We start from the raw sequence: 24,199 nt of genomic DNA, 5'->3' as shown, positions 1-24,199 counted from the left end.
GACAAATTGGTTAATGATTAAGATAATTGGTTTAGATTACTTTCGAGTATTTACCTCTAAGGTTGCGTTTGGTATTTTTGGTGTCCTTGTTCGTTTTTCCATTAATCACAAATGCCATCACGAAAGCCATCGTGACACCTGCTGTCCTGTCATTATCTTGTGAACAAGGACAAGGAGGGTGCAGTCTGCTGTTTCGTTATCCAGATGTTTTGCATCAGTAAATGGATGAGCAGACAAAGATGGAACATCGTAACAAGAAACCAAACTGACGAAGAACATAATGGTACACGAACAGCTTTCAGATCACCCGTATTGCTATTAATGCCTCTGTTTCCATCCAACAATCAACAGGTACAGAGCTTAAATACATGATCCTAGAGAGAAACTATCAAATCCAAAATCGAAAAATCGACGACGCCTTTTACGACCAAATGGCCCATGAAACTTGACCTGATTATGAAGCAAACAAGAAGTTATCTTGATCAAAAGAAGTCTAAATGCTTGGATGTTATGACAACTAGGCTTCATATAGTGACTTGAAACTGATCGGAGCTTTCACAAGGTAAGATTTCGATTACATGGAATCGTTTAGCCATTCCAGAACGAAGAACAATATTATGGCAGTTTTTCATATCATTACAAAGAAAAATCACAAGTTTGGCAAACTTGGTAGCAGTAAGACAACCTGTATGTGTATCAAGTTGACACAAACATAACAGAGATGGTAATAGCATTACCATTCAAAAGAAAGGAATGTCTACATAATTATGTCAGATTCAGTATCTAAATATTTAGCAAGAAATTTGACTATACCTGTTTGATCATAGCGTTCATTATATCATCCAAGGACTCGAAACTTCCTTGAATCGATCCATCGTGTAAGTTTCTATCTGCATTCGTCTTTGTGTTAGGACCCAATTTTTCAACCACACTGTGCTGAGGGAAGGATAGTTGAGCATCATTTGATGGGACTATCAAAGACGAACCGACCTTTCTCTCACAAACTAGACTATTCTGATTGAAACTCTGGCTTAAGGGGGATCGGGCGTAATCGTGTTCGTGCTCTTCCCAACTCTGCTTTGGCATACTGTCAACCACCCCTACCCCTGCCTGGCACTGCAGGTCTCTTGAATCCAGCAAGGGAGCTGAAACTGATCCAACAACCGAGATGTTCCTGTTCTTTGAGGGGGCGGAGGAAATGCTCGAGTTCATTGCATGCATGTGATCAATGGGATACTCCTCAATGGGGTTCAAAGTTGCTGAGAATCTCAACAATTGTGCTGCTCCCTGCCAGTTACCATTAGAAGGATCAGGATCCAAAAAACTCGAACAGCCGAAGTCTATGTCAAAAGCTTCTCCAATGGAAGTGGTGGACTTGCTGTGCTGCAAATGGCCGAGCTCGAGTGACGTCGGAATCCCTTGCAATAGATTAGTAGTTTGGTGAGGAGGCAACATAATAGCTGGATGCCCAAGATTACTGATAGCACAGTTCAAATTATGGGAGCTTTGTTGGATCAGGCTCATTCCAACAGGTGAATAATAAGATAAAGAAGAGCTTGGAAGCCGCCCTGATCCTGCAAAGCCATGCATATCTCCATAGCCATCATATGAACCTATGCGCATGTAAGTGCCTTCTTTACTCCCAAATGTAGCAGCCATGTTAGCTTGTTGAGATGCCACATTGCTGATTCTTTTCAGGTAAAGCCTATATTTCTGCAAATACAACACAAACGCTCTTATTTTCGTCTCGTTTTCTCGTTGAATCTTTGCAGAAACATAAATCAGTCAAGTAAAAAGATGCTATAGCCACATGCCTGCAAATGACTAGCCACATTTTCTCTGGTAAGTCCTTCAACATTCATCAGATCCAGAATTTTTTTCGGCACGGCTTCTGGTTAAGAGCGAATCAAATCGTTACATATAACGAAACACAAATTTACTAACATAGCTTCTAGTACTCACTTACTTTCAAGACCCAATTGATTAACTGCTGAAACGAACTTCCGGTGCAACTCAACTGACCATACTACCCTAGGCCTCTTCAGGTTCGATGGGTCGTCGATATCAACCTCGTTCTCTTTTCCTTCTTCATCCTCATCATCGTCTTGTTCCTTTCGTTTCCTGTTGAGTTTTTCATTGTCTGCATTACTGGTTGATGAGAAACCTCGTTCACCTTCACTTCCTCCATTTCCAACGTTATCTTGATTAGGGAACTTGTTTTTTGCCTTCGGTTCGAGCTTCTTTCTCCGAATCACGTGCTGCCAAATGTTCTTCAACTCCTCGATTCGAACTGGTTTCAACAGATAGTCGCACGCACCGTGCGCAATCCCCTTCATCACAAGCTCAGTATCACTATGTGCTGATAACACTAGGGAAGAAGAAAAGTCAATAACCAAACCAACTACTGTCAAGAACAAGACAAGTAATGCTGTTCTAGAATCCTAGCAATAAAGAGACAACATTAATTTCAGCTAATCAAGAACAAAGCAGCAAACAAAACAAACTGATCCTAAACAAAACACGACAAGATGAAGTAGAGGCATAGGCTGTTGTGATCAATGAGATAAAAGCTTACTGATCACAGGTAGGTCCATCTCAAGCCCCACCAACTCAAGAAGCTTGAACCCATCCATATCAGGCATGTTCACATCACTGATAACCAAGTCCACTTTGTTTCTATTTTCTCTCAACATCTTCAAAGCCTCAATGGACCTCTTCGTCGTGGTGACTGCAGGAAGAACAGAGAACAAACAAACCCACCATTTCAAATATTTCAAACATTTCAGTACCCAAAATCCTCAAAAACACAGATCAAGAACATACCATTCATGTATATTAGTCAACAAACCAAACAGAAACACACGAAATGAGAGCAAAAACAAACCATGATATTGGCATTTCCGGAGGAGATGCTCGAGCACTTTAAGACAAATGGGATCATCATCGACAGCCAGAACCCGCATCCCAACAGGAAAATGATCGGCGGCGCCACCATCGCCGGCTGAATCAACTGAATGACTCTCCACGGTCATGGGGGAAGGAGAGAAAAGTGGCTTAGAGAAAGAAACACGAAATTTTCGATGTGGGTTCAATGTTTTCCACTACCCCTTCAGTTTTTCTCAGACACCCAGATGAGCAAATGGCTTAGAGAAGACATTGATTGAAAGCAAAGCTGCAGAAATGGCGAATGATAGCGATGACCCAATACAGAGGGAAAGAAGAAGAAAAAGAAATTGAATTCAATTTCCAAAAGAACAGAAATCTGTGGAGTATTTTAAGCAAACCCTTTTCCCCTTTTCGCCCATTGTCTTATTATCATTGCTTTAAGGTTAAACCCTCTTCCACTTTCTCTCCCTCCATCATCCGTATGAACAGAAAGTGGAATAACTTTGGGGGTTTCTGGCAGTGGAGTCAAACTTGATGCATCGCGGAAAAAGTCAGTCAAATCAACGATCCACATCATCCCACTGTATCATGGTATGATGATCTCACACAGGTTTTAATCCACCATGTGATTATTCTGGATAATCAAATTCTACTGTTACTATGCTATGAAATTCATCTCTCATTAATTAATTTTTGGCAGAATATTTAACAGGAATTTAATCCAAATTCATTATTATTTTTTTTTCAAATCCTGTTTAGAATCTAGTAATTATTGATACTTTAAAAGGGAATGTTATTCTTTTTTTAATTGTTCTTCTTATTTTGATAAACTGCGATTATATTACTTAAAATAAAGCTAATTTCGTAACCAAATTTCGATCAAGATTGGAATTTTATTGAAAATTTTGTCTTCTCGTAATATCCTCAAATTTAATAATTTAATTAATGAATTTAAATTATCATATATAAAAAAAATAATTTATTTATCAAGTAATAATATATAGTAAGAATTTTGTTTCCTTAGAGGATTTTACTTTTTTTTAAAAAAATATAATTAGAAAATGGCGTTCGTTTGTGATTAAATTATTTTAATTAATGGAAATAAGAAAATTAGTTCGAGCGTGTCGATCACGCGGCAAAAATTCGTTTATGGTAAATGAATTTGTTTATAACTAAAAGTAACAAACGTATACAACGGGACAGAACCACGAGGTCTGAGAAAACACGTCAGCTACTGCCACGTTGTACGCCCTTATTGGTTTTCATTAATTCTATGTGGGTCCCATCCCAATTATATTGAGACCAGAAACAATTTCTTTGTTTTGTGATAAATACTGTTTTTTTTTTTTCTTTTTATTAGATAATAATATTATTTTTTTAATTATAAATTGAGTTTTAAAATTTTAAAACATACTTAAAGCTTGAACATAAATATAGATAAATATATATATAAATAATTCATTTAATAATTCATATATTTTATAAAATAACAATGATTATTGAGGGTAGGGCATAGGGGAAGAATGAGGGATAATGATTGAGGGTGGGCCCACACATTTGTGCTGAAAATGGATAAAATAAAAATATGGAATTTATTATTTTATTTATTTTTCATTTAAAGCTGCTTCTTCTACTGTCAGTACTGTCCCCACAATTCATTAGTCAAAGGAAATTAATTTTTAAATCAATTTTTTAGTTATTCAATATTTTGAATTTATGCGAGTTTTTTTTTTTTTTTTTTTTTAATGTTTAACATTTTTTTAATTTTTAAATTGGTATTTAATTTACATTTGATAAAATTATAAAATTTTAACTTTATTTCTATTAAATCCATGATTTTTTTAAAAAAATATTAAAGTTTAAGTACTTTAATGATTAAATAGACTAATACATTTATAATTTAAATTATTAATTATTTAGTCTTCCATTTTGTTGAAATGGGCTGGAAGAGACCCATTTATGAGATTCGGACTTCATAGATAATATTGGCATATACTTGTGTCTCAAATCACGTTTGAAAAAAAACTTTTAGAAAATACAAACGTAAAAATATGTTGAAAACAATATTAAAGAAAAGAATGTTATAGACTAAATGCGAATAAGCAACAATAAGACTTTGATTGTAAATAACTCGAGTAGAAAGAATTGACGACTAGTCACATCCCGTATACTATATTTTGAGACATTTTGGTCTAACATGATTTTGGTGACCAATTATACACCACCATATTGACATAACAAGAATAATAAATGTGTATCTAACATGAAAGCAAGTAAAAGAGGTTTTGAATGGGCATGCAACCATGGATAATATGTCCTGGACAAGCATGACTGGGACATCCGACATGCGACCACAAGCATGACTGTGACACCAAGCGTGTTGATTGTTGAACTCTTTTGGACGTGAAGACAGGCGAAGCAGATACAACAAAATTATCTTTGATTCAGTCTCTACTTCAATCACGACAACACAAAACTATCGTTTTCTAAATCTCAAGCACTTGTTATGTTTCGACTCCGTGATGCTCGGGGTAGAAGTGAGTTGTTTTATCGTTTGTTTAGTTGGGACCTTCTCCATTGCATTAATGAACCTACGCAAATGCTTAATATACTCGGGGAACGTCTCGAGGTTACAATGTCCCCCGCCTTTCACCCATAACGGATCGTACTTTTCCTTTGAAAGCTCCCAAAGTCGTTTTCCATGGGACCAATCAACAATATCATCATTTGTTCCCTGCACATCGATCAAACTTAGCAGGCATGTATCACCCAACAACATTAAAAAGGGAGAGGACAAATGGTCTTACATGCATAACCAAAATGGGACAGCTCACCAGCCTTATCTTGTCTATGTTCTGAAAAGATTAGACATTGAGAGTTGTTGGTATAAACACAAACAAGGATCAAGAGGACGTATATAAATCAATTGGAGCATAGCTCACCTTGAAAATGTCAAACCAAAATGTCATTTTGACAGGACACAATACTCGAATGCCTGAAAGTATGGCGCTGTGAAGAACGACGCCTCTTAATCTTTGTAGTCGAGATGCCAAGTGAAGGGTCGGTCCACTCCCCACAGATTGCCCATATAGAATCATGTCTTCTTGCTTGATCCCATAATCACGCTTCAAGCAATTGTAAACAGCTTCTATGTCGTAATATGTATTGAATTCAGATGGCTAGCAGAATGAGAGATGAACCATTTATGAGTAAACAAATAGGCATAAACATGTTATTGGTAGAAGTGATGGCTGCTGGGATATAACCATAGAAACATCACTTTTAACCAAAGAAATAGAATTGCTTACCTTACCGGTAGATGCTCCATATCCTGAATAGTCGTAGCTGAAATTCAGGACAAACATGTTATTTGGTAACTCTTCTGTAAATGAAAACAGCAATATGCCTTGGAATACAATGGCAGATGTAGCAGCCCAAGCCCATACTCACCGCTAGTAGATATTGTCCTTTTTGGACTTTCCCTTTTAAGCTTCCTTTCAAGATTTTAAAACGGGCCCACCAGAGAGAGATTTTTATCCTCCAACCGATGTAGGATCTCACAATCCACTAGGGAGAGATTTCTATACCCAAGTAAGTAATGCTTCATTCTCCTCCAATCGAGGTAGGATCTCACAATCCACCCCCTTTGGGGCCCAACATCCTTGCTGGCACACCGCTCAATGTCCGCCTCTAATACCATTTGTAATAGCCCAAGCTCTAAGTCCATCGTTAGCCGATGTTACGTCTTTAGGCTTTCCGTTTCAAGTTTCCCCTCAAGATTTTAAAATACGTCCACCAAGGAGATGTTCTCACAACCATATAAGAAATATTTTGGTCCTTTCTCCAACCAATGTAGGATTTGTCTACCAAAGAGAGGTTCTCACACACTTATAAGAAATGTTTTGGTCCTCTCTCTAACCAATGTGGGATCTCTGTGGATCTCTCAATCCATCACCCTTGGAGCCCCACCGCCCAGTGTCTAGCTCGGATACCATTTGACCACTAACAAATATTGTACTTTCCCTTCTAGGCTTCTCCTCAAAAGTTTAGAACATGTCAACTAGGAAGAGGTTTCCACCTCTTACCATGAATGCTTTGTTTTTCTCTCCATCCGATGTGGACCTCACATTCAAGTTCTTGATTCTGATTAGGGTGGCAAGAGTTTGAGCTTAGTTTCCTAATACATTGCTCATTTGTGATTTATCATGCTGAATCAATTGGAGTATTCCCCCCTTTTGCTTGCTGAACACCAGAGTTTTCTCTAAAGAACATGTACTTTTTACAAGGATCATGCCAAAACAGAATGAATATAGTGCAACTTTTGAAGATTTCAGAATTTTCGCTACAGTGATGGAACAGTTTTGGCCCTCTTCTTTTGACCTTTTGGTTGGAATCTAACTCACAATACAAAGACACATGAAATGATGGGCGTACTGCAATCATCAAACAAAGTCTAGCCCTTAGACCAATAGAGAAACAATGGTGCTAACATTCATAAGCTCTTATGGGGAAATCATTGGCACCAAAATTGAGGCCAGGAAGAACAAATAACGAGTAATGCAGATTTCAAATTACACAAACCAAACCAAACAACAGAACAGCCGCAGGAATTAGAACAGATACAAGATGAACAAGAATCATTGAAATGATGTTCAAAACAAAACCAGAGAGAATAAATTGGAAAGAACAATCAAATGTTAACGCGAAGGGCACCTCATGATGTTAACGCGAAGGTGAGCTCTGAGCTGAACGAAGAGCTCGTGCATCTGGCCAAGATCAGCGGCATTTCCATGGGAATAAAGAAGCGTCAATCGAGCAAAAGGATACTTCCAGAAGGTGGCCACGATCCTATTACCGGCCTTGGTATCAAGCAAATTGACGTCCATATTCCTATCGGCGGACACGCCGGAGAAGGCGAGCCTTCCATCGTCCCCTCTGTAAACGTCATAGGTTGGAGGCTCCGGTGGGAAGAAGGCAAACTTCGCAGCCACACCGCCGGTTACATTTCCCATTAAGGCGATGAATCGGAAAATTTGGGAGATGAAATTCGCAATGGCTCACGCATGAAGAAGAAGAAGGTGAGAAATTGGAGGAACGGAAAGAGAGATGTAGGGCTGAGATACGGTCAAAGGCTGCGGAGGAGATAGAGAGAGAAAGGTCCAAAATCAGAAGGTCAGAGTCAAACATCCCTGAGATAATACTGCCTAAAGGATATTTATAAATATAGAAATCAAATTTAAACTAAATTTAAATTAAATTAACCTCCAATATCTACATTAATGCTTTCTCAAAACTATATTATAAAGATCGTACATGCATTAATTAATAATTATTTCCATAATTACACTCAATACCTAAGTTAGTAATGTAGCAAATTTAGTATTCAATACGACCCCCACGATCTTACTTATTATAGACGAGGATTGCCTAAAGTTCCTGATACTCCTTTTCGATTTTTAACCGTTTATTCTTTTTTCTTAAAGTCTAATTGAGCTTTGAATGCAATCAATTTGTCATACGGCTTAATCCACATTAGTTTTATCGAACTTTAACTTAGTTTTGCCACGGTTGTTTAACTCAGGGAGATATTGTCTTCTTTGGTCTGTTACGTATCGTCATCAACTTCATGGTTTTAAAACGCGGCTAAGTCTAGCCCTACTTCGACTAATGTCTCGCACCGTCTGATAACTGGTTTTGATACCATTTGTAATAGTTCAAACCCACTGCTAGTAAATATTGTTCTCTTTGGACCAAACGAACAATATATACTCGTGGTGGGCTTAAGTTGTTATAAATGGTATCAGAGCCAAACACTGGACGGGTATGCCAGTAAGGATGCTGGGTCCTAGAGGAAATGGATTGTGATATCTTTATAAGGGTGTAGAAATCTCTCCCTAGGAGATGCGTTTTAAAACTGTGAGACAGATGATATACATAATACGTCACGAAAACAAATATTTATATATTAATATAGTTTGATATTTAATCTAAGTCACAATGCAATCTATAAGCTTTATTTGGAAAGAAAATAATATATTTAATAGATAAAATTTTTATTTTGGGTAGAATAAATCATTGACTAATTTAATAATATACTTTTACAGTATAGACTACGGGAAATGTTAAATTAAAATTATGACGTCACCCATACATCCATGCATTTTGAGCTGCAAAAAATAAAAAATAAAAAGGGAAAATAATAAGTTAAATGTTTATAATTTTGGTAGATAAATAAAGTAGACAAAATATATACCTGCTTCCGCAATGGTCCAGTTGTTGTCGTACCCGAGGGCCCAAAAAAAGTATCCACGAAGCCCATGGGCCTTCGCATACTTGACCTTCACATCAATGGAATTCGGCCCATCATACCCAATCCAAGTGGTCCCCGCAAACGAATAAGTCGAAACCGACGCCGTATCGAACACCTCGGTGGCGCCGTTGGCCGAATTGAACTCCAACACATCAGAGTAAATCATAACGCCTTCATTCCCTGGGCCAACTCCCTCTGCCGACGCTCCAATACCGTGATGACACGCGTCCTTCAACCGCCACGTCCTTCCGTACACCGGCAACCCCATAACTAATTTCTCCGGCGGAACTCCAGCCTCAATCCACGATGTTATGCCGTAGCTGGTGCTGAAATTGCTTGTCTTATCGAAGAGCTGAGCGTGTGATCCTGTGGCCGATGGCGACCATTTCCCGAAGTAATCGAAGCACATCGGGCTAATGAAATCGACGTACTCGGTAATCGCGTCGGCGGGATATGATCGAGGCGGCGACGGGAAACTGGAAGCGTACGAGACGGCCGCCGACAGCTCCAGCGGAGGTCGGTCGGCGTTGGAGGAGGACTCTGTTTCGATTGCTTGACGCCACTCTTTGAAGAGCGAAGACAAATGGGACATGTCGTCGGTGGAATTGGGGAATTCCCAATCCAAATCTAGACCGTCGAAGCCGTACGATCTGGCTACGGAGATGGCCGACGCGATGAAGGCGGAGCGGGAGGTTTGGTTAGCGGCCATAGCAACGAAGATGGGAACAGAGGAACCACCGCCGCCGATTGAGAGGAAGGTTTTGATCTGAGGGTCGGCGGCGTGGATGGTTGAGGTGAAATTTCTCATCCATTGGTCGTCGTTGGGAGTGACTGTCAATTCAAAGGTTACGTTATTTGGTTCTAGGAAGGCGTAGAAGAGATGGGTAAAATGGGAGGTGGAGATTGCCGCCGGAGGGAATGTTTGGGCTAGCCATGAAAGCCAGTAACCACCTCGGATAACGGCAGTCGTCGGTGATGATTCGACGGCGGAAACAGAGCCAAAAACAGAGAGCTCTGTAGCAGCAAGTAGAAGAACATAGCAAATCAGCGACGGAATGAATTTGGGAGCGAGGGACATGATTGAAACTAGAAAAACAGAGAATTAATGAGTGATATTGGTTATGCATACACACACACACACACACACATATATATATATGTATGTATGTATATATATAATGTGTGGGAATTGTCGATTGGGTTCTTGGAGCTCTGTTTGTATGGAAGTTTGTGTTTGGAAGCCGGCTGTGCTTATAATATAACTAATAAATAATATTAATAATAATTTAACATGTTCAAAAATAATATAATTTTAAACCCTCAAAACATCTGAAAAAAAATGTTAGTATTTTTACTCTATAATTCATTCTCGATCTCGATTCCTATTTCATTTTTCATATCTACAAAATTATTATTATTATTTTAAAGAATTGATACAAAATTCTTCACCGATTTTTTTTTTTCTTTCAATTTATTATATATATAATTCCTTTCAAATTATTTTTAATAAATAATTTTCATTTTTTAATATCATTTATCTTCGACCCTTATATCTATATATTTATTAAGTATATATATAAGTGAAGTAATTATATTTGATAAATATACATCCAAAACATAAATTTTAAATTCACATCAAAACTTATTCTAACTCAATACATTGATTTCAATTATCATTTAATAAATAAAATGATTTTGTTTTTGTAGCAGAACCATGAACAAAATGCTACATGCTAATTGCCACATCCGCCAACCTGTTACTGAAACAGCCCGTAGGGTCTGGGAAGCCACAGAAGGTATCAACCAACTCTGCTCGGCACTGGCTGTAACCACTCCAGCTCTGCAGGTATACTCATTTAGCGACCCACAGCCGATCATGGGGTTTCTTGAATCAACTCCCTCGCCTTCTCCATTTCCTATAAGAAGAGCCTGCCGGAGAAAGAAGGGATATTCCAAGTGTTTTTGGAGATTTTCTTCTTCGTTTTGCTTGTTTTTGGTCAGCTATGGGCGATATTTCGTTGGAAGATGTCAAGAATGAGAACGTTGATCTAGTAAGAACATTGATTCATTGATTCTTTTGTTTTGTTTTTGCGATTCTCTGTTTTTTTTTGTGTTTTGATCTTCGTTTTTCTATGTGGGTTCTTGTAGGAACGGATTCCTGTGGAGGAAGTTTTTGAGAAACTAAAATGCACTAAAGAAGGATTGAGCACAGCAGAAGGAGAAAAGAGACTCCAAATTTTTGGTCCTAACAAGCTTGAAGAGAAAAAAGAGAGCAAGGTTTTGAAGTTCTTGGGGTTTATGTGGAATCCTCTATCATGGGTTATGGAATCTGCGGCAATCATGGCCATTGCTCTGGCTAATGGAGGGGTACTCATACATTTTTCCCAAATTTGTTCTTGTTCGTTCTCTTACACTTGGAAACTCAAGCTAGATTTTGGTCTAAAATGCAGGGGAAACCACCGGATTGGCAAGATTTTGTTGGGATTATTGTGTTGTTGATCATTAATTCTACCATTAGTTTCATTGAAGAGAACAATGCTGGAAATGCAGCTGCTGCTCTCATGGCTGGTCTGGCACCCAAAACCAAGGTATTTGCGTTTCTTTTCGAAGTTTTGGGTGGTTTAATATGGTGTCATTGTTGAGAATTGTTGGAAGAGGAGTTCCACGTCGGGTAATGGGGTTGATCGTGAGCTTATAAGTAAGGAATACATCTCCATTGGTATGAGGTTTTTGGGTAATCTAAAAGTAAAGTCAAGTGGACAATATCATACCATTGTGGAGATTTGTGATTCTTAACATGGTATTAGAGTCATGCTTTTAACTTATAAGGGTGTGCTTTGTTCGAGGGCTCTAAAGAAGGAGTCGAGCTTCGATTAAGGGGAGGTTGTTTGAGGGCTCCATAAATCTCAAGGGAGACTCTATGGTGTACTTTGTTCGAGGAGAGGATTGTTAATAATTGTTGGGAGAGGAGTTCTACATCGGCTAATTAAAGGGTTGATCATGGGTTTATAAGTAAGGAATACATTTTGGACAATAATGGATAATAGTGGAGAGTCGTAATTCCTAACAATCCTAACCAGAGATATTTCTTTTCGAACTCTTGGATGTCATTGGAAGGATTTGTTGGGTCTTGAAGTTAGGGGAGTGTCGAAGTATGAGTACGTGATTGAATTTACTCTAACCTATCAACTTAAACTTTTGAGTTCAGTGACGATTTAACACAAGATAACGTGGTTCATGAGAATGTTGTTTTTCAACTCGTGTAGGTTCTAAGAGATGGGAAGTGGAAAGAAGAGGAGGCAGCAATTCTGGTTCCAGGGGATGTGATTAGCGTTAAATTAGGAGATATTATCCCGGCCGATGCACGTCTCTTAGAAGGCGATCCTCTCAAGATTGACCAGTCTGCTCTTACGGGTGAATCTTTGCCTGTCACCAAGAATCCTGGTGATGAAGTGTTCTCTGGCTCCACCTGCAAGCAAGGAGAGATTGAGGCCGTTGTTATTGCCACTGGAGTGCATACCTTTTTTGGAAAGGCAGCTCATCTTGTGGACAGCACCAACCAAGTTGGTCATTTCCAAAAGGTAAAAGAAAAATTCTTGATTCTTGCATAACCAAAGTAACATAGGATTCATGGCAAGATTTGTGGTTCTAATGGTTTATCATTGATCAGGTGTTGACGGCCATTGGAAACTTCTGTATATGCTCGATCGCGGTCGGGATGGTCATTGAGATTCTAGTAATGTTTGCTATCCAGCACAGAGCATACAGAGAGGGCATTGACAACTTGTTGGTGCTTCTCATTGGAGGCATTCCCATAGCAATGCCAACGGTTCTTTCAGTAACCATGGCCATCGGATCGCATCGCCTTTCGCAGCAAGGTGCCATCACCAAGAGGATGACAGCCATTGAAGAGATGGCTGGGATGGATGTCCTCTGCAGTGACAAGACAGGAACTCTCACCCTGAACAAGCTCACAGTAGACAAGTCCCTGATTGAGGTCAAGCTCACATAGTTTCACTCATTGGCTTTGATCATGTCTCATCTTGGTGCCTTTATGACTGCAGGTGTTTGTACCAAACATGGACAAGGATGCTGTCATGCTGTTTGCTGCAAGAGCGTCGAGAGTCAAAAATCAAGACGCCATCGATGCCTGCATTGTTGAAATGTTGGATGACCCCAAAGAGGTTTAATACTCAGCTTTGTTTTTATGTTCATGGCTTCCTTTTACTGAACCTTTTGTGGTATACTGAACCCTTTGGCTCTTAAAGGCAAGAGCAGGAATAACTGAGGTGCATTTCTTGCCGTTTAACCCGGTCGATAAACGTACTGCCATTACCTACATCGACACAGATGGTAACTGGCACAGAAGCAGCAAGGGCGCTCCTGAACAGGTAATGTTGTTGTCTGATAGCCAATGTCACTTATGAAGAACCACATTTGTTTTAGATGCCTAACTCTGTCATTTTGGTATTAGATCATTGACCTTTGTGACCTTAAAGGTGAAGTAAGGCAGAAAGCTCATACCATTATCGATAACTACGCTAATCGCGGTCTTCGTTCGTTGGCCGTTGGCCGACAGGTGAATTGTGTGAATATATATACAAAATAGGTTCATTAACTCATAGAATGAATAGGCTTTCTTATTACCTCTAAACCTTGTTCGCAATCATGTTTAGACTGTTAAAGACAAGGACAAGGAAAGTGCTGGAGAACCATGGGAATTTGTTGGTCTCTTGCCTCTATTTGATCCTCCAAGGCATGACAGTGCAGAAACCATTCGCCGAGCTCTAGAACTTGGTGTTAATGTTAAGATGATCACTGGTGACCAACTTGCAATAGGCAAAGAAACCGGTCGGAGGCTCGGCATGGGCACGAACATGTATCCGTCCTTGTCTTTGCTCGGCCAAAGCATGGATGAGTCAATTGCTTCTATTCCTGTTGATGAACTCATTGAGAAGGCTGATGGGTTTGCAGGAGTCTTCCCTGGTAATCACGTTATACTTTTAACCACAAAAGATTGTTAGGAATCACAACTCTCCACAATGGTATGATATTGTCCACTATGAGCCTAAGCTCTCATGACTTTACTTTGGGCTTCCCCAGAAGGCCTCATACCAATGGAGATGTATTCCTTACTTATAAATCCATGATCATTCCCTAAATTAGCCAACGTGAGACTCCCTCCCACCCCAACTAAACTAGTCATTTGTGGATTGCAGAACACAAGTATGAGATTGTTAAGAGACTTCAGGAGAGGAACCATATTTGTGGCATGACAGGAGATGGTGTCAATGATGCTCCTGCTCTCAAGAGGGCCGACATCGGTATTGCTGTGGCTGATGCAACCGACGCAGCACGAAGCGCATCAGACATTGTCTTGACCGAGCCAGGACTAAGTGTGATTGTGAGTGCTGTGTTAACCAGTAGAGCCATCTTTCAAAGAATGAAAAACTACACTATCTATGCAGTTTCCATTACAATACGTATCGTGTTGGGATTCATGCTTGTTGCTCTCATCTGGAAGTTTGATTTCTCGCCTTTTATGGTCCTTATCATTGCCATCCTAAACGATGGAACCATCATGACCATTTCAAAGGATAGAGTGAAGCCATCACCTGTGCCTGACTCATGGAGACTCAAAGAAATTTTTGCTACTGGTGTTGTCCTTGGAACATACATGGCCTTCGCGACCGTGTTTTTCTTCTGGCTCGCCAACGAAACCGTCTTCTTCCCGGTGAGAAAACGATATCGTGCCCTGAACGTTAAACACAAAGATGACATTGTATACTAACATGTCAACATTGTCTGCAGAAAACATTTGGTGTAAAGCCACTTAAAGATCTTGCTGAGATGAACTCTGCTCTCTATCTTCAAGTGAGCATTATCAGTCAAGGTCTCATCTTCGTCACCAGGTCAAGAAGTTGGTCCTTTGTTGAATGCCCTGGTTTCTTGCTAGTTATTGCCTTCATTGCTGCTCAGTTGGTAAGAACAACGCTTCTTCTTCTACCTCCTTTCAAATCATTCTTTGTAACGGCTCAAGTCCACCGCTAGCAGATATTGTCTTCTTTGAATTTTTTCTTTTAGGTTTCCCATCAAGGTTTTTAAAACGCGACTTCTAGGAGAGATTTCCACACCCTTATAAAAGGTGTTTCGTTTTCCTCCCCAACCGATGTGGAATTTCACAATCCACCCCCCTTCAGGTCCAGCATCCTTGTTGGCACACCGTCTCGTGTCTACCCCCCTTTGGGACTAAGCCTCCTCGTGGCACATCGCCTGGTGTCTAGCTTTGATACCATTTGTAATGGCCCAAGCCCACCGCTAGCAGATATTGTTCTCTTTGGGCTTTCCTTTTGGACTTCCCCTCAAAGTTTTTAAAACGTGTCTGCTAGGGAGAGGTTTCTACATCCTTACAAAGAATGTTTCGTTCTCCTCCCCTATTGATGTGGGATTTCACAGTCCATCTCCTTTCGGGACCCAACGTCTTTGCTGGCACACCGCCTCGTGTCCATCCCCCTTCGAGGCTCAATCTCCTTGCTGGTACATCGTCCAGTGTCTAGCTCTGATACTATTTGTAATGGCCAATTCCTACCATTAGTAGATATTGTCCTCTTTGGGTATACCTTTTCGGGCTTCCACTCAAAATTTTTAAATTGCGCCTGTTAGGTAGAGTTTTCCACACCCTTATAAAGGGTGCTTTGTTCTCCTCCCTAACCGACGTGGGATCTATTCTGCTGCCTTCCCTTTCAGGTTGCCACTCTAATTGCTGTATATTCCGAATGGGACTTTGCAAGGATCAAAGGCATTGGGTGGGGATGGGCAGGAGCCATCTGGTTATTCAGTATTGTCACTTACTTCCCACTTGATGTCCTCAAATTTGCAATCCGTTATGGCCTCAGCGGCAAGGCCTGGGACAACATGCTTGAGAATAAGGTCCGTGTTCGAATTTCTGTGATGTCATTTCACTTGTAGGGTGTCTTGCTAATGAATGTTCTCAACCATTCTGCTACCGTAGACTGCGTTTACGACGAAGAAGGATTACGGAAAAGGCGAAAGAGAGGCACAATGGGCAATAGCCCAACGTACAAGGCATGGCCTGCAGCCACCAGAAACCATATTTCATGAAAAGAGCAGCTACGAGGAACTTTCAGCGATTGCAGAGCAAGCCAAGAAAAGAGCTGAAATTGCCAGGTAAGTTCGTAAACAAATCAATACCGAGCACTTAGAAAGTCATTCCAAGCAGGACGACGAGGAATTGTATGAACATTTTAGTAAGTGTTTGAATGTTGAACGGTGCAGGCTGAGGGAACTCCACACTTTGAAGGGCCATGTGGAGTCAGTGGTGAAGTTGAAGGGGTTGGACATTGACACTATCCAACAGCACTACACTCTTTGATCTGTGATGGAGTGGACAACATTTGGCTGACTTTCAACAAAAACGAAGAAGAAATAATTTAAAAATTAAAAGAAAAATGTATTGTAGATGATGAAATGGGTTATTCTTTCTTTTGTACTTGCAACTCTTATTAAGGAAAATATAATCTAGAGTGATGATCAAAAAGTTAAAATTCTTCTTAAATTAATAAAAATATCTTTTAAACTTCACGTTAAAACATTGTTTATAAGAATATGGAAATTTCTCTATATGAGATGCGTTCTAAAATCTTGTGGCTCACCGTGATAAGTAACGAGCCAAAACGGATAATATCCACTTGCGCTAGACTTGAATTGTTACAAATGGTATTAGAGCCAGTTATCGAACGGTGTGTCAATGAAAACGTTGGATCCCCTTGGAGTAGATTGTGAGATTCCACATAGTTGGAGAGGGGAGCACAACATTTCTTATAATAATGATGTGGAAACCCCTCCCAGTACAAAGTAGATATATTTTAAAATTATAAAACTCATATTAATGGACCAAATTGAACAATATTTCATATCAGTGAGCTTGAGTGTAAAAAAGTAGATGCATTTTAAAATTATGAGACTGATATTAATGGACTAAGGGAAAAAAATGACTCAATTTCAATTTTAAAATTATAAAAAGTTTTATTAATACTAACATTTATTAAAAAGTTAAAAAATAGTCTTAGTACTATATTTAATGTACTTTCATTTAAAAAAAAAAAACTAAAATTAAATGGATTAAATAAATACAATTTATGATGAAACTTATGACATAATATTTATTAAAAAAGAAACTAAATTTATAATTGAACAAAAATATTTTAGCCACAGAGCATGAGAGTGACGTGGCGGTTAAATAGGCAATGTAGCCCCTCAACCCGCCGGTGGTGTTTTCCCGCCAACTCCAACTATATATAAGAATCATTTCCATATTTCGAACTCCACGAAACCCCAATTCTCCTTCTGCTTCTACTTCTGCCCTAAACCCTTTCCAGTTTCCCATGGCCTCTCAAGCTCTCACTGAGTACGAGCGCAAGAGGCTCGAGAACATTCGCCGAAACGATGAAATGATGGCCGCCCTCAAGCTTCAGTCCAAAGCCTCTGAACTCTCTGCTGCCTCCAAGCGTCAAAGGTCTCTCTCGAACTCTTCCTACTGATTTCTGTATCCTACTTCGTTTTTTCTCTGTTTTGTTTGTGATCTCTTTGTTATTCCCCTTCCAGAGTTGAAACCAAATCGGAAAAGGTTTATCCGAAGAGCAAACCTAAAGTCGAGACTCCGATAGTTTTACGGCGCTCTTTGCGTGCTAGAGGAATTCCCCCTGATGCCAAAAGTGTTTCTGATGATATTACGGAGCCGGCTACTAAGATTCGGAAGTCAGATCCCAAATCTATGCCTTCGCGTCGTGTTTCAGGCCCCCTTGAAATGATTGAAGTTTGTAGTGAGAGGGAGTCTCATCGGTCACTGATTGAATCAATTGTAGGTATTTCGATTAAATCTCTGGAAAGCAGGTCAGTGAAAGAGGAATTAGTTGATGATGTTAAGGATTTTAAATTGGAGGAAGGCAATGGAAGTTTCCCGAAAGAGATAAAGACTGAAGGAGGGGGAAATGAGAATTGTTTGAAGATGGAACCTATTGATAATTATCCGAATTTAATTAAGACACAGACTGAAGAACTAACTAGTGACATAAAAGGTCACTGGACGAGATCGATTAAGATGGAACATAAGACCGATGGAAGTCGCTTAAAGGTTGGGTCTTTGGTTCTGAATGCCGACAACATAGCTCGGGTTGTGCCTGGAAGAATAATGGCAGTGCGGTTTTTCCCTTGTCGTGATTCTAGAATGATTGTTGTAGGTAACAAGTTTGGGGAAGTTGGGTTTTGGAATGCTGATCACCAGTCAGAGGAAGGAAATGGTGTTTATTTGTATCACCCGCATTCAGGTCCCATTTCTGGGATTTCAATTCAATGGCATGCATTGTCGAAGGTACCGTTTTTCTGGGGGGGATCTAGGAAGATTTTAAAGATTAGGAATAATTTTTTGCATTTGATTTTTTGAAATATATGCTATTTTCTATGATCTGTTTTTAGCATGAAAAGGCTGTTGGTTCTTGCGTACAATAATTCGTAATGTGTGAGGATAGATCGTTTGGTTCTCAATAGGTTTTATCGTAAAATTCCATTTTTGCTGGAGTTCAGATTAAGCGAGCTTATTATTTATTGGCAAGTTATTCTTGTGATGGAAAAGGTTCACTTAGGCATAGGTGGAAGTAGTCTTTATGTGTCAATAAATATTAGTTCTAGTTAATTGTTGAATTGCTTCTCGAGCATCTGAGACTTGTTTTCATGCCTTCTGTATTTAATGGCATTTCTTAGTAGTCAGTTGTGAAAAAGATATTTGACCAAAGGAGACAATGTGCTTGAGTGATGGAAGATGCAGTTTTTAATTAAGGAAAAATTATCTGTTGATCTGTTGATCTGTTTGAATGGTTGAAGTGGTTGATTTTGCATGGAGATTTACATCCACACTAGTTATTTTCTTTATTGTCAACATACTTTTTATGGTTTAGGAACGGGATTCCGAATTTTGCATGGCTACTATTGCTGACATTGTGCAATTAGATTTGAATCTGCTAATTATGATTTTTGTGTCATGATTTCAGGTTCATACCAGTTGCTATGATGGATTTATACGGTTGATGGATGCAGAGAAAGAGATGTTTGATCTTTTGTATCGCAGTGAATATACTGTATATTCTCTTTCTCAACAATCAAACGATGCAAACTGCTTATATTTTGCTGAGGGTCGTGGAGGGTTGAATATATTGGATAAAAGGACTGGAAACTGCCCAATGGAATGGATGTTGCATGAAGATAGGATCAATACCATAGATTTTAGTGTAGAAAATTGCAACATCATGGCTACTGGTTCTAGTGATGGAACTGCCTGTCTTTGGGATTTGAGAAGTGTTAATGCTGAAAAGCCCTTGAAGACGATAAACCACAAAAGGGCGATTCATTCTGCTTACTTCTCACCCTCTGGACGCTTCATTGCAACTACTAGGTAAATGGATCATCTTTTGGAACTTTATGATAGGGAAACACTAGTAACAGAGTCAGCATAAAAGGTAAAGGAGAGAATAAATAATGTGTCCTATAGCTCAGGTTGATTGAGTTCTGAACTACCCTTTTAATCTAGCAGTAATTCTTTTCTTCTTTTCTGTACTGTTTTTACTAGAGGACTTAATTTGGTTCATAATTTAAGCTGAAAGGGGTGGAGTGAAATATAGAGGTAAGAATAAAATGTCATTAGTATGCATGAAAATCTATAGTTTTGTTTGCTCAAGGAATTGTCTTCTTTTAGTATTACGTCAGAGCAACAATGAATTGGCCATTGGGTACTAGAATTTTCTAAATGTCTGTTCACCTCAACTATTTTGAAAGTGCAGTTCGTTTATTCATCTCAAACTATAGCTCTTTTATGGTTACATGAGAAGAATGATCAACCGCCCCCCCCCNCCCCCCCCCACCCCACCCCAATTAAAGTACTGGAATTGGGCGAGTGTAGTATTAGGTTGCATGGCTTAATAGTATCATAAGATAGCTGTGGGATTAATAGGTTTCATTTCGTGTAGTTTTGACGACAATGTTGGCATAACCGGTGGAGTTAATTTTAAAGATACTTTGATGATACCACATGATAATCAGACAGGCAGGTGGATTTCTTCTTTCAGGTAAGTTAAGTTTTGTAGCCCTGTCCTCTTTATCACTTCTTAGTTCTTTTCGCTTTTTCATTGGCATCTTAAATTTACTTGGTGCGGTTCATCTAGCTCTACTCAATGAGACATTTTAAATTTACGTATGAATGGCTCAGTTTCACGTGATGTTCATATCAATATTCGAATCTTGCCAAAAGAATGAAAATGTCTCACTATTTTTTTATTAAGCATCTTATTTTCTTATGTTAAATATGAAAATGTTTGATGCTCATGTCCTAGTATATGAATGATGGTTGACTACAATTTTTTTTTTTTAACACTGGGTTGCTAATCTTCTTACATGTAGCATATTTTGTAGTCCACGTATGAATTTTCTTGTGCCTGATCTCTTCAAAATGAATGATGATGCGCTGCATAAAGTTTCTGTAATTGGTGTTTTTTTTTTTGGCTGGTTATCAAGTGTTATTCTGAGAATGAAATATAAGCGATCTCGTTCTTTTAGTGATAATTTGCATATTGGACTCCAATTGTTAACGGCATCTGTTTATTTGGAAGCAGAGCAATTTGGGGTTGGGATGACTCGTACATTTTCATTGGAAATATGAAGAGAGCAGTAGATGTTATTTCACGGGCACAACGGAAGAAAGTCTTCGTTTTGCAGAGCCCCAACATATCTGCAATACCATGCAGGTTCGATGCACACCCTTACGATGTTGGAACGTTAGCAGGAGCCACGAGTGGGGGCCAGGTTTATATGTGGACAATGAGTCAAGATATTTAATTTGCTTCTACAGAGTTCTCGGGATAAGAATTTTGTACCATGAATTCCACCCAACAATCAAAAAATACTTTCGGAGGAAGAAAAGAGAGCGTTATCTCTTCTTGCAATTGGATTTCGTGGGGAGAATCGTGTAAATGTTATGCAAATGTTATGCAAATTCTCTATAGCAAGGTCGACAAGTCACTTCATTTTTAAGTGGGTCTGTTCCCATTTGAATTGATTCTTAATTAGGAAGAAGCTTTAACTATTCATTACTTTCTTCCAAGAGATTAGTTCAGATGGGATTAGTTCTTCATTACATGAAAGCACAGCCTGTGCTGTTAGTTTCCCAAGCCAACCATGGTACAACAATCCCCTAGAACCAAGCCCTCCAAATAACCAGTACTTGCAAGAGCTGTTAGGTCTTACAATCTCGTCTATACAACCCATAAGAGGAAGAGATCCATGAGGAGTGAGTGGTGGCATTGCTCTAAGACCAGCCCTTGCTCTCCTGAAACTCCACTCCTTTATTGAGGGATAAATGGCAGACACCTTTGGTAAGAGTTCTGCAACCGCCCTTGAGCCCTCCTCTTCTGAAACTTCAGGGGATGAATTTGTTGATTTCCATTCCCATGTTGAACCCATATATAAACTTCTAGGACTCTGTATGGCTAGCCATGCATCTGACAGTATAGAAGGCCCAAGCTCTGGGTATGCATTGCTGAAATTATGGTATTATACCAGATATCAGACTAACAGGATCAAGGGGTTTGAAATCCAAATCTCGACCCCTGCACGGGCGCAAATTATGAATTTTGTGGAGAGATAATACATACTAGGCACAAAAAACCGATACCTGATATCGTCGGGAAGCTGAAAATGAGCTACTACACCTCTGCAAGTTCTCAAAGGAAGCTTTCCAGTAAGTTCAGGAAGCATGATCATTTTAGCACCAAGACAAACAATCACAGCATCGTACGTCCCTGCACAGAAAGTTCTATTACATAAGAAAGTTTAATTCCAAGATAATGCTGAGTAGATTTGGCTTGAGAAATTTCACTTACCTTCTAGTTCACCCAGATCGTTAATAGACTTTTTCTGCAAGAACAACTCCTTATGACCAAGACTTGAGGGTGATGTTTCCTTGGTCAGATTTTGACATGCTATAAACAGCGCCTATACATAAGATTGGGAACAAAAAAGATCAAAGATTTGTTTTAATCATAACAGATGGAAGAACAACTTAAGTATCATTTGCTTTGAAGTAGTGACCTCAAGATAACGTTGAGAGTTGATATTTACAGCTTGAGGCATATAAAAAGCTGTATTTAGAGGAATATAAAGCTTAGGAACAAGATTTCGGGCAGCATCTTCATCGATTGTTTCGATTCTGCAGCTATCGAGGCCGTTCCGAGCATTCTGGGTAAATAACAGATATCATCAATGTCGTTCTGACGTTCTAATCAGAGTAATGAAAGACAAATAGAAGCAAGAGTAATGAAAGACAAATAGAAGAAAGGATGTAGTTACTTCTTTTAACATCATGAGATTCTTCAAGCTGATTGCAGGCCTCAAGATACCCCTGAAGTAAACAAAATAAAGCAGAAGCATGTCAAGTGATGGGAATGAGTATATATCTCTCAGAAGCTAAAAGAAATGAAGTAGCAGACCGTCTTAGAACAACGGATCCATTCATATTTTGATATCCATCCATCTCTAAATCCAACTCTTTGGAGCTAAGTGCCGACTCCGCAACGCTTAAAAGCTTTAAGCACTCAGCCCAACACTCGGCACCTTTCCAGAGAGGTTTAACTGACATAATTTCAAGGGATTAGCCATTTTTTGCAAGGGAGATAGGGTAACTAAGTAGGTTGTTGGAACCTTTAGGAGAATAAGGGTGAAGAAGCCCTCCCGCGACTCCAGATGCTCCTCCACCAATGCCAACTTCGTCACATATGTCGATATGTAGAGATACGTCCTTATGACAGAGCTGCAATAAACGTAATAAGATGAAGTGAAACATTAAGTAACTAAGTGTTGGAGTGCGACTAAAGTCTCACATTGGCAAGATAAGGAACCTTGAGATAAAACCCAAAATATACTAATTGGTAGTAGAAGCAATGAGCTTGAAGCATTAGAGGAAGTAGGAACCTCGAGATTTCGTCCCGTTAACTATATTCATGATTATGTGAGATCCCTTTTTTAGATTTTTGGACTCACTAGATTCAATAGACCTTGGATTAGGGCTGACAAAATGAGGGAACATATTTCAAGAGGGTACGTTATCGTGCAGTCATAAATCATAAGGAAACATTCACAAACACTTAGAATTCCAAAAGAGTGTTACAAATTACCCCGAATTTGGATTAGGATTCAAAATCCGGATTCGACATTTGATGGCCCTAACATTCTCCTGCGACAATGTCAAGTTACCTAATTAGTTCTAAGAGTGAACAGATTCTTTCAACATGTTTTGTCATCTCTCACATGCTTCTCAAGAAAATATCTAGGAGGTCGCACAACAAGTCTGCTTAACTTTGAAATTCTTATGGTTGAGCCACCAAAAAGTAAGGTGCATTGAACGGTATAGAAAGTAACTTTTAATTCTTTAAAGTCTTTTTTAGCCCTTTTAAGATGGTTCTCATTTGGATATGTAATTGATTCGTTGAATCCAACACAGCCTAAGCAAGGTGTTGATGTATCATGAGACGAACAGGAAAAAGAAAGCCACAGAGCCGGCGTACCTTCAACAAATGCCAAGTAACTGAAAGGCCAGCAAAACCAGCTCCAAGCACTGCGTACCTATAAAAGGATATCCCTCTCTGAGTAAATACATATACACATTTGGCAAAGGAACTGAGAAACGCGCGTTAATTAGGTAAAGAAAAGGTTGAAGAAGAACCTCAGAGGACGCGTCGAGAGAGAAGAAAGTGCGAACGACGGCGCGGCGGAGTGAACAGCCGAAGCTCGACATACACACACCATAATCGACTGTCTGTGTTCGATATCTTTTTGAAAATATAGCGTTTTATATTTTCATTCAAATAAATAATTCCCGAGCAAGACCTGGCTCGACCTTTTATGTACACACCCATTTTTTTCCTTTTTTTCCCCCAAATT

General features: G+C 39.3%; 6 protein-coding genes across 7 annotated transcripts; 2 read left to right on the top strand and 4 right to left on the bottom strand.

The window, feature by feature from the left end:
* Window positions 1–600: 600 nt before the first annotated feature.
* LOC111485365 (two-component response regulator ORR22-like) lies at window positions 601–3,361 on the bottom strand. The gene is made up of 5 exons (XM_023132219.1): window positions 2,885–3,361; window positions 2,576–2,728; window positions 1,967–2,368; window positions 1,815–1,891; window positions 601–1,713 (listed from the first exon to the last, which is right to left on the bottom strand). The coding sequence occupies exons 1-5, from the start codon at window positions 3,030–3,032 to the stop codon at window positions 808–810; spliced, it is 1,686 nt and encodes a 561-aa protein (XP_022987987.1). The 5' UTR covers window positions 3,033–3,361; the 3' UTR covers window positions 601–807.
* Window positions 3,362–5,150: 1,789 nt separating this feature from the next.
* LOC111485367 (protein ABHD17C-like) lies at window positions 5,151–8,056 on the bottom strand. Its single transcript, XM_023132222.1, has 5 exons — window positions 7,600–8,056; window positions 6,195–6,231; window positions 5,829–6,065; window positions 5,694–5,741; window positions 5,151–5,620 (listed from the first exon to the last, which is right to left on the bottom strand). The coding sequence occupies exons 1-5, from the start codon at window positions 7,896–7,898 to the stop codon at window positions 5,363–5,365; spliced, it is 879 nt and encodes a 292-aa protein (XP_022987990.1). The 5' UTR covers window positions 7,899–8,056; the 3' UTR covers window positions 5,151–5,362.
* Window positions 8,057–9,005: 949 nt separating this feature from the next.
* Window positions 9,006–10,308, bottom strand: LOC111485366 (acidic mammalian chitinase-like). Its single transcript, XM_023132220.1, has 2 exons — window positions 9,140–10,308; window positions 9,006–9,053 (listed from the first exon to the last, which is right to left on the bottom strand). Exons 1-2 carry the CDS (start codon window positions 10,272–10,274, stop codon window positions 9,028–9,030), a joined length of 1,161 nt encoding a protein of 386 aa, XP_022987988.1. The 5' UTR covers window positions 10,275–10,308; the 3' UTR covers window positions 9,006–9,027.
* Window positions 10,309–10,974: 666 nt separating this feature from the next.
* LOC111485364 (ATPase 8, plasma membrane-type) lies at window positions 10,975–16,660 on the top strand. The gene is made up of 14 exons (XM_023132218.1): window positions 10,975–11,247; window positions 11,345–11,563; window positions 11,647–11,784; window positions 12,463–12,777; window positions 12,867–13,193; window positions 13,261–13,380; window positions 13,465–13,587; window positions 13,671–13,775; window positions 13,873–14,182; window positions 14,416–14,930; window positions 15,008–15,178; window positions 15,944–16,126; window positions 16,209–16,384; window positions 16,493–16,660. The coding sequence occupies exons 1-14, from the start codon at window positions 11,200–11,202 to the stop codon at window positions 16,587–16,589; spliced, it is 2,847 nt and encodes a 948-aa protein (XP_022987986.1). The 5' UTR covers window positions 10,975–11,199; the 3' UTR covers window positions 16,590–16,660.
* An 890-nt stretch (window positions 16,661–17,550) lies between these two features.
* On the top strand, window positions 17,551–21,295 carry LOC111485049 (WD repeat-containing protein 76). Its single transcript, XM_023131739.1, has 5 exons — window positions 17,551–17,732; window positions 17,822–18,587; window positions 19,264–19,664; window positions 20,236–20,334; window positions 20,878–21,295. The coding sequence occupies exons 1-5, from the start codon at window positions 17,602–17,604 to the stop codon at window positions 21,098–21,100; spliced, it is 1,620 nt and encodes a 539-aa protein (XP_022987507.1). The 5' UTR covers window positions 17,551–17,601; the 3' UTR covers window positions 21,101–21,295.
* LOC111485051 (putative thiamine biosynthesis oxidoreductase ThiO) lies at window positions 21,289–24,066 on the bottom strand. 2 transcript variants are annotated; one of them, XM_023131741.1, is made up of 9 exons: window positions 23,982–24,066; window positions 23,824–23,881; window positions 22,961–23,069; window positions 22,750–22,891; window positions 22,610–22,661; window positions 22,352–22,498; window positions 22,144–22,255; window positions 21,936–22,062; window positions 21,324–21,800 (listed from the first exon to the last, which is right to left on the bottom strand). In XM_023131741.1, the coding sequence occupies exons 1-9, from the start codon at window positions 24,062–24,064 to the stop codon at window positions 21,341–21,343; spliced, it is 1,290 nt and encodes a 429-aa protein (XP_022987509.1). In that variant the 5' UTR covers window positions 24,065–24,066; the 3' UTR covers window positions 21,324–21,340. The 2 variants fall into 2 exon arrangements, with proteins under 2 accessions (XP_022987510.1, XP_022987509.1); XM_023131742.1 differs by lacking the exons at window positions 23,824–23,881; window positions 23,982–24,066 and adding an exon at window positions 23,434–23,684 and having other exon boundaries at window positions 21,289–21,800.
* Window positions 24,067–24,199: the final 133 nt, after the last annotated feature.

Source organism: Cucurbita maxima, unplaced genomic scaffold, assembly GCF_002738345.1.
Source record: "Cucurbita maxima cultivar Rimu unplaced genomic scaffold, Cmax_1.0 Cma_Scf00010, whole genome shotgun sequence".
NCBI classification, from domain to species: Eukaryota; Viridiplantae; Streptophyta; class Magnoliopsida; order Cucurbitales; family Cucurbitaceae; genus Cucurbita; species Cucurbita maxima.
Note: the sequence above shows the minus strand (reverse complement) of the source record. Positions and strands in the feature narration are given on the sequence as shown.

Coding starts and splice junctions, on each gene's coding strand:
- LOC111485365 (XM_023132219.1), bottom strand. CDS start 3,032: ATGACCGTGGAGAGTCATTCAGTTGATTCAGCCGGCGATGGTGGCGCC. Junction 2,729..2,884: donor CCGGAAATGCCAATATCATG/GTTTGTTTTTGC, acceptor TTCTTCCTGCAG/TCACCACGACGAAGAGGTCC. Junction 1,714..1,814: donor ATGTGGCTAGTCATTTGCAG/GCATGTGGCTAT, acceptor TTGTATTTGCAG/AAATATAGGCTTTACCTGAA.
- LOC111485367 (XM_023132222.1), bottom strand. CDS start 7,898: ATGGGAAATGTAACCGGCGGTGTGGCTGCGAAGTTTGCCTTCTTCCCA. Junction 6,232..7,599: donor CTTCGCGTTAACATCATGAG/GTGCCCTTCGCG, acceptor CCTGAATTTCAG/CTACGACTATTCAGGATATG. Junction 6,066..6,194: donor ATGGAGCATCTACCGGTAAG/GTAAGCAATTCT, acceptor TCATTCTGCTAG/CCATCTGAATTCAATACATA.
- LOC111485366 (XM_023132220.1), bottom strand. CDS start 10,274: ATGTCCCTCGCTCCCAAATTCATTCCGTCGCTGATTTGCTATGTTCTT. Junction 9,054..9,139: donor CTGGACCATTGCGGAAGCAG/GTATATATTTTG, acceptor TATTTTTTGCAG/CTCAAAATGCATGGATGTAT.
- LOC111485364 (XM_023132218.1), top strand. CDS start 11,200: ATGGGCGATATTTCGTTGGAAGATGTCAAGAATGAGAACGTTGATCTA. Junction 13,588..13,670: donor GCAAGGGCGCTCCTGAACAG/GTAATGTTGTTG, acceptor TTTTGGTATTAG/ATCATTGACCTTTGTGACCT. Junction 16,127..16,208: donor ACAACATGCTTGAGAATAAG/GTCCGTGTTCGA, acceptor CTGCTACCGTAG/ACTGCGTTTACGACGAAGAA.
- LOC111485049 (XM_023131739.1), top strand. CDS start 17,602: ATGGCCTCTCAAGCTCTCACTGAGTACGAGCGCAAGAGGCTCGAGAAC. Junction 17,733..17,821: donor GCTGCCTCCAAGCGTCAAAG/GTCTCTCTCGAA, acceptor TTCCCCTTCCAG/AGTTGAAACCAAATCGGAAA. Junction 19,665..20,235: donor CGCTTCATTGCAACTACTAG/GTAAATGGATCA, acceptor CATTTCGTGTAG/TTTTGACGACAATGTTGGCA.
- LOC111485051 (XM_023131741.1), bottom strand. CDS start 24,064: ATGGTGTGTGTATGTCGAGCTTCGGCTGTTCACTCCGCCGCGCCGTCG. Junction 22,662..22,749: donor GGATCCGTTGTTCTAAGACG/GTCTGCTACTTC, acceptor TGTTTACTTCAG/GGGTATCTTGAGGCCTGCAA. Junction 22,499..22,609: donor ATCTCATGATGTTAAAAGAA/GTAACTACATCC, acceptor TTATTTACCCAG/AATGCTCGGAACGGCCTCGA.